This window comes from Mustela putorius, unplaced genomic scaffold, assembly GCF_011764305.1.
Source record: "Mustela putorius furo isolate JIRA1106 unplaced genomic scaffold, ASM1176430v1.1 tig00000196_pilon_pilon_pilon, whole genome shotgun sequence".
Lineage (NCBI taxonomy): Eukaryota > Metazoa > Chordata > Mammalia > Carnivora > Mustelidae > Mustela > Mustela putorius.
In genome coordinates, this window is record NW_025421310.1 from 10,128,631 (window position 1) to 10,136,033 (window position 7,403).

The 7,403-nt window shown below is 56.7% G+C and overlaps 1 protein-coding gene across 5 annotated transcripts; it reads right to left on the minus strand.

Moving 5' to 3' along the window:
• Nucleotides 1-182: 182 nt before the first annotated feature.
• SPIB (Spi-B transcription factor) lies at nt 183-7,191 on the minus strand. 5 transcript variants are annotated; one of them, XM_013063928.2, is made up of 7 exons: nt 7,114-7,191; nt 6,160-6,187; nt 4,489-4,561; nt 3,989-4,203; nt 3,851-3,877; nt 3,463-3,613; nt 183-2,286 (listed from the first exon to the last, which is right to left on the minus strand). In XM_013063928.2, exons 1-7 carry the CDS (start codon nt 7,134-7,136, stop codon nt 1,988-1,990), a joined length of 816 nt encoding a protein of 271 aa, XP_012919382.1. In that variant the 5' UTR covers nt 7,137-7,191; the 3' UTR covers nt 183-1,987. The 5 variants fall into 5 exon arrangements, with proteins under 5 accessions (XP_012919382.1, XP_044933358.1, XP_004767267.1 ...); XM_045077423.1 differs by having other exon boundaries at nt 4,489-4,637; nt 7,114-7,171; XM_004767210.3 differs by lacking the exon at nt 3,851-3,877.
• Nucleotides 7,192-7,403: the final 212 nt, after the last annotated feature.

Below are 7,403 nucleotides of genomic sequence, written 5' to 3' on the forward strand. Positions count from 1 at the left end.
CAAAAATTGAACGGAACCAGCAGTGTCTGCATCTAAAGCCCTTTACCGCGGCCTTCAATGCGGCTCTGAACGCCTTTTCCATCCCTTCTCGTGGTCCGCCCTGCCTCCGCCTGTGTCTCTGCCAGTCAGCAGGCCTGGGCCGACAGAGAGCCATCCCTAACAAAGGTCCTAGGAAGCCTGTCTACCTTAATTTGTTTTATTTTATTTTATTCCACACTTGGGGTGATGATGATAGTTTTTGCAAAAGGTACCTCATTTGCAAGAGGAGGCCCTGGGAACATTTTGTCCCTGGCACTCCCTTCCCACCCTGCCCCCATTCCAGTGTGAAGTGAAGGTGTGTGCTGTCCTTTGGAGGGCAGGTCCCAGCCTGGGCTCTGCTCCCAGCAGCTGTGTGCCCCATAAGGACCTTTTCCCTCTCTGGGTCCGTGAAGTTCCTTCCTTGTCCTCTTCCTCCTGGACGTCAATGAATGGGTGGTGGATAGATTTCCAGAAGATGCATCAAAGGCTCAGCAGGGCTGCAAGGGACTTTTTCTATCTTCCTCCTCCTCCTCTCCCCTTTCACAGAAGGGACAAACTAAGGCCCAGAAGCAGCAAGTCTTTCACCCTAGATCCCCCAGTCACGAAGACTCAAGGACTGGAATTCTGGCATTTTAGCCCACAGTCTGACACCCCCACAGGGTTCAAATCGGAGCTCCCACGGTGAACCCAAGCTTCACCTCCCTGGGTTCACACTAGGGCTGAAAACACAAATGGTCAGGGGCCAATAGCCGACTGAGAGAAGCCACTGGGGGTCTGACAGCCAGGGGCAGTAGGGACTGGGACAAACTGGAGAACAGGCACCCCGTTAAGGGTGCCCGGCACCCTCCTCCAGCCTCTCTGCACCGCAAAGCTGCCCACCTTTGCTGGATCGTGCAAAGTCTGAAGGGAAGGAGTTTGTAAAATCTCCCTCACTGCTGCAGGGAACTAAAGAAGGACCCACCACCAGAGATCTGATTTGCCCCAAAGGGAGCTAGAGGGGTAGGGGTACCAATGTGAGACCTCTGGTTAGAGATGACATGGGAGAGCTGCCAAGATCACCCAGAAATCAGTTGACTGGCCAGAATGATCTCTAGCTTGGCCCTACAGAGGGCACCCCAGGAAGAGGAGGGTCCCTGTGAGAACTCAGGTCTGCTGATGGGGTCCCCAAAGGGGAAGAGCAGATAGGGGATCCCAGGGAGGCCCCAGATGTGATTGGACAAGACAGAGTTCACTGAGGTCTCCCATAGACCTGACAAGGTTGTTTTTAGACATGCCTAAAGGATCCCAGAGGTACCCCGGATGTGATTGGAGAATTCCAGACATACACACAAAAAGTGATAGCACAGTGGTTCCAGAGAATTGGGGGATCTCAAGATGACAAACATATTTTGGGGAATAGGACAAGAGAGTCACAGATGGGCATAGAGATTTGAGACATGATAGAGGGTTTCCAGAAGGCCCCAGACATAAGTAGGAGATCTCAGATCTGACAGGAGAGTGTCAGACAGGAGAAGGGGATCCCAGAGAGACCCTGGCTGACCGGGGCTTAGGGTTACAAGTAGCAACCCCCTCCCTGTGTGATGAGCTGTGAGCTCACCCTCCCCAGATGAGACTGAGGAATCCCAGACACACAAGGGAGCTCAGAGAGCTTGGTTGGACGATCTCTACACCACAAGGCGATCTGGAAGCAGGGTCCTGCCCACCCCCTCCGCACAGAGTATAGTCCTCCATGGATTCTGTGACCCAAGACACGAGGATCCTGGCGATCCTGAACATGACAAGGAAATCCCAGAGGGGCCCCAGACATGACTGGGGTGGGGTGGAGACCCAGAGGGGCCCTGGGCAGAGCTTAGGGATTATGGCAGCCCCCCACCCCCAACAGCGTGGGAAATCCACGGGTCCTATGACCTAGAGTGTGGGGACACCAACGTGACGCAGACGTGGAGCCCGGGAGAGCCCCCCACTGGGCTCAGGCCCGGCGGGCGGCGGGCAGCAGCGCGCTGTCGAACTGGTAGGTGAGCTTGCGCTTGACCTTGCGGATCTCTCCGGTCTTGGCGTAGTTGCGCAGGGCGCGCGCCAGCTTCTGGTAGGTCATGCGCTTGCGGTTGCCCTTCTGCTGGCCCCAGCGGCGCGCCAGGAGTTCCTTGTGCTTGGAGGAGAACTGGAAGACCCCGGCGCCCGGCTCCACCCACCACACGCAGTCGCGCATGTCTCCGCGCGTCAGCAGCCCCAGCAGGAACTGGTACAGGCGGAGCTTCTTGCGGGCCCCTGCGGTGGTCGGGGCACGTTAGGGGAGCTAGCCTTGGGGCGCCACGCCTCCCCGCCCCCTCCGCTTCTCTCCTCCTCCCGGGCCCCCAGCAAGCCTCAGTCTCCCAGCCGAGAGCATTGGGACGAGGGAGGAGGCATCTGCCTGGGTCCTCCTTGGGCCACCACCCTCCCCATCGGAGTCAAGCCTCTCTCCTCCCCTAAGCTGTTACCCCACAGCTCCCATCCCCCTGCCTTGCTTTATCTTGGGGACCTGCATCTCTCCTCTGCTCTGCTGGTGGCCCGCACGTAGTAATACGTGTCTGCCGTGCGTGTGGAGGACAGGATCCGTAGAATGGACTGCCAAGGCCCCTCAGAGGCCTATAACGGGGCGCTGAGTAGTGGTGAAGAGATCTGGAGTGGGTTTGAATGCGCCTAGCCATTTCTCAGCCCCAGAGGGACTGGGATCCTGGAAGGATTTGCAGGGGTGGCTGGGGTCTCTTTTTTGCTCCTACCAACAGCAAAGACCCCCACGAAGCCAGAGAGGGGCTGTTCATAGCAGGCCATTGGGTACCAGAACCCCAGGTCTGCCATTTCCCAGCAGTGACCTTGAGCTGGCGTTTCCTCAGCTGTAAATGAGGCGTGTGTGTGTGTGTGTGTGTGTTTACAAACCTCTGTGAAGCACTTAGTTCTAGGCTTTTACAGTTATGAGCTTATTTTATCTTCATCAGAAGCCCAGGAGATGTGGCTGTTGCTACTGCTGCCCATTTTACAGATGAGAAACCGAAAGCCAGGTAGGGAAAGTAATTCACGATCCTACCGGCCCAGGAACAGGGCAAACCACAGGTCAGTCACATGGGCGGAAACAGGGGTTCAGGGGAACTTGTGTTGATATGATTGTGTCCATTGCTATCGTGTCTGTAAAGGGTGGAGACATACTGACTGCTCTGTGCCAAGCACTGCTCTCCTTCACCTGTATTATCGCACTTAATCCCCACACACCAGTAATAGACACTTACATCATCCCCGTGGTAGATAGGAAATTCAGGCCAAGACAGGTACAGTCATTTGCCCCAGGTCACATAGGGAAATACCCTCATCACTGGAGTATACAGTAGGTGCTTGAGAAGCTGGGGGTTCCTTTAGCCCCTCCCCCATCTCCTCTTGGAGCCCCACCACACCCCACTAGCTCCTACGTACCTGCCTCAGATGCCCTCCCCTCAGGGCCAGCCATGAGGGCCTCATCCGACTCGCTGTCTGAAACTTCCAGGGCTGGGCTGTCCAGCAGGAGGTCTTCCTCCTCCGACAGCAGAGGGCTGGGGTACGGGGCATACGCCGGGGGGCCCATGGTCTGCAAAAGGTCAGGATCACCTGCAGTCCGGGGACCCCCTTTCCTCCCTCCCTCTGGTCTTCCCTCAGCTTCCTCCTCCTGGGTCCTCACTGTGGACTTCCCCACTGTGCCCCCCCACCCTTTACAGCCTGTGCTCTGGCCTCAGTTCCCGTCTCCATGGCATGGCCAAGGGATACCCGGGCCCCCTCCCTGAAAGTCTGCCCAACCCAGAACATGGCTTCCCGTGCAGCTCCTTGCCTGACATCCATGCTTCTGTTGGCTGGCCTGTGCAATGGAGCAGAAATGGTACTTAACCCAGAGGCTTTCACACGCTGCCTGGCATCTAGGAAATCCCGAGCCGATGATGGGAAAGTTAATCGCGTCCCTGCCCCTCACCTGGCTGGTGAAGTCCTCCGTGGGGTATGCTGGGAAGCTGGGCCCCGGGGCCTCTACACTGGGGGCTGGGTCCAGGCTCCCCACGGGGCTGTAGGTCGAGGGTCCGTAGCAGAGCTGGATACCTTGAGGATGGCTGAAGTTGGCCACAGCCGGGTTGAAGGCTTCATAGGAGGTGGCTGGGACAACTGGACTGAGGTCCCAGCCCCACAGGGAGTCTGGGAGAGGGCGGAGGGCGTTGAGTCAGAAGCCAGGTCTGGCCTCAGCCCCACCCACTCGAAGCCCCCAGCACAGAGAGGCCATTGTAGGCCTTGCAAATGTTTTTCCCCAGAATTTGCATGGGCAAGAGGGTGGGTGGGAGAGGAAAAGGGGGGAGGTCTGGAGACCTGGGCTAATCTTATCCTGCTGAACTAGGTGACATCCTCCCCTGAGACTCAGCTCCCCCATCTGTGAAATGGGCCCAAGGTCCAGGTCAGGAGGATGGCTAGGGCAGGGCCACTCACCAGAAGCCCCCTCTGAGTCGGGGTAGCTGGGGTGTTTGCAGCTGTCCAGATCATAGAAGACACCATCTGGATACTGATGGGTGGGGGGAAGAGGGGTCATCCCAGGCTTTGGGGAGCCCCCACACCCATTCTGGGCCAGCAGAAGGGTTCTGACAAGGACAAGGGAGAAGAGGGGAAGGCTGGGAGATGGACAGAAAGAGCCATAGAGACCAGGCACCAGAGACGGGCAAAGAAAGAGACATACAGAGATACAGAAAGCAGGGACACACATACACACCACAGCAGGAACACACACACAGAATGAGAGACACAGCAGGAGAGGTGCAGAAACCCTGAGACCCAGGGTCTCACGGACATCGCAGCCAGCACCTGCTAAGATCGTGAGCTCCTAGGAAGGTGTGGGTAAGGCAGGGAAGAATTCGCCCAGGCGCGCCTGTCCCAGGGGTAGAAGTGTTTCTACAGAGGCAAAGAAAATCTCAAAGCTTCTTTTATCCACCTATCTATCATTTTGATCTACCCCTCAAGAATCATGTATTGGTTTAGCCATTATAGTCAAGACCAAGTCTAGACATCCAGATGTCCCCAGAGCCTCACTCCCAGGTGTTACCCCATGGCACTGAAAACATAGGTCCACAAAATAGCCTTGTTTGAGAACAATCAGAGCAGCTTTTCCAAGAGCCCCAAGAGAGAAATAGCCCATGGACAGGAGAGTGGATAAACAGGTGGTCGTGGCGTGTGTGTGTTGCGGGGCAGGGGGACAGCAGAGCACTATACAACAGAGAAAAGCAATCAAGGCTGGAGCACCTGGCTGGCTGGCAGTAGAGCATGCAACTCTTGATCTTGGGTCGTAAGTTCGAGCCCCACATTGGGGACAGAGTGTACTTAAATACCACAGCAAAACAATGCCCAATTCAGAATGCTGATGAAGGAAGCCAGAGCCAAAGGGGACATCCTGCCCGATACACTTCATATCAAGGTCAAAACCAGGCAACACAGATCCATGTTGGAAAAGATCCCAGCGGGGAGGGGTGTTGGTTGTTTGGGAATCTTCCAGAGAGATGGAAACATTCTATGTCTTGGTCTGGTTAGCTGTTACACAGGTATGTGTATAACGTGAAATGTCACTGGGCTGCACACCAGATCTGCCATTTTGCCAACTTGTAGGTTATACCTCCATTTTTCTTTTTTTTAAAGCAAAAAACTTGTCAAGTTGAAGCAAGGTGGGACATGCTGGCAATGGGGCGTGGGGAGTGAGCGAGGTTTTCGTTCTTGGACGGGGTTGTGGGTTATAGATGGTGAGAGCATAGTATTCTGTGTGTCTGAACTATTAGACTATGCTTTTGAGAAAACAATTAGGCAAGGAAGAGAAGGAAAGAAGGTTTGCTGAATGTGGGGTGGGTGGAGGGAGAGACACAAAGCCAAAGACACAAGGACCTCCATCCTTCCCCACGACATGAAGTGGACCCAAAGTCTGAGAGCTGGCAAGAGCTGGCAGAGAAAGGTCCAAGAAGGAGATGGGGCAGGTGAGGAGGAGGGTGCTGGTGGGAGATATGGAGGGGGTCAGAAAGACAAAGTGACAGGAAGGAATGGAAGGGGAAACTGAAGCAGGGGGGTCAAGGTGGGCCATGTGGGTCCCCTCTACCCTCCCTGGTCCCCAGGGCCCCGACTCACCAGACAGCTGAAGTGTGGCCCGTCGAGCCTGGAGGGGGAGAGACACAGGGGCATGTCAGGAGTGCCTTCAGCCTGGAGTCTCAGGGTGGTTGGGAGCCAGTGGGGGAGCCGGAGGGGGGAGGCGGCTGCAGCTGTGACCACCGCAGCTCTTCTGCTGTGTGTCCTTGTGTGAGACCAGCCCCACCACACTCGAGCGGGACAGGAAGTGGGGGGTGGGGGGACAGGCAAATGTTCCCCCCTCCCCTGGGATTTGCATAGGCAGAGGCTGGTTGGGGGGGCAGGGAAAGTGAGGGAGAGAAAGTCCCTGGAGAGGTGGTGTGGGCACCAGTGGGCTGATGGGGGCAGGGAGGGGCCTCCGTCATCAAGTCCATTAAATGGGTCCACTCTGGACCAGAGGAGATGGAGAGCCACTGGGCAAGAATGGGAGGAAAGTGTGGAAAGACACATTCGCTGATGCAGGAAGCAGCTGAGTCCCAGAGATCGGCAGAAGGGGCTGGGGGAGAGACAGGGAGATAGCAAGAGAGAACAGACAGACAGAGGAAGAACTGGAAAGAGACCGGGGCAAAGACAGAGGCAGAGAGGGAGCAAGAGGCAGAGGATAGAACCCCAGAAACAAAACAATGTGATGAGCAGCAGAGTGGGCAACAAGTGAGGAAGCCAGAGGTTCAGCGAGGCCCCATGGGGGGCTGGGGGACAGACAGGCCTGGGGGGCTGCCTGGGAGAGGCAATTAGCCGGAGGGGAGGCAGGCATCCCAAGGAGAGATTTTCGATGTTTGAGAGAGACAGGGGTAGGATGGAGGAAGGACACCAAGAAAGAAAAGGAAGAAATCTAGAATGGACAAAAGGCAGGGGAACCCCCTCCCTCCCACCCCCCCTGCCCCCTATCCCTGAGGGAGACCTGGCAGAGGGTCCTAAGGGCAGGAGGACCCCCTCCTTTAGGGAACCCCCACTTACTGTGCAGCCTCCAGAGCGAGCATGGTGGTGCTGGGCTGGGTCTGCTGTCTGCTTCAGCCACCACCCCTATTTATGCCTTGGCCCAGCCCCCTGGGGGGGGCAGGGGTGCTGGCTGGCCTGCACAGAGCACAGCCCTCCTCAAAAATCCCCTCAGGGAGGGTCAGGGGAGGGGGCTGGATTGCACAACACCTTGGTCACATGGTGGAGAGGGCAGGCCCAGGGCCCGTCTGGATTTGGGGATCCCCACAGTTGGGGTAGGAATGGGGGGCTGACCCTGAGTGGTGGAGATG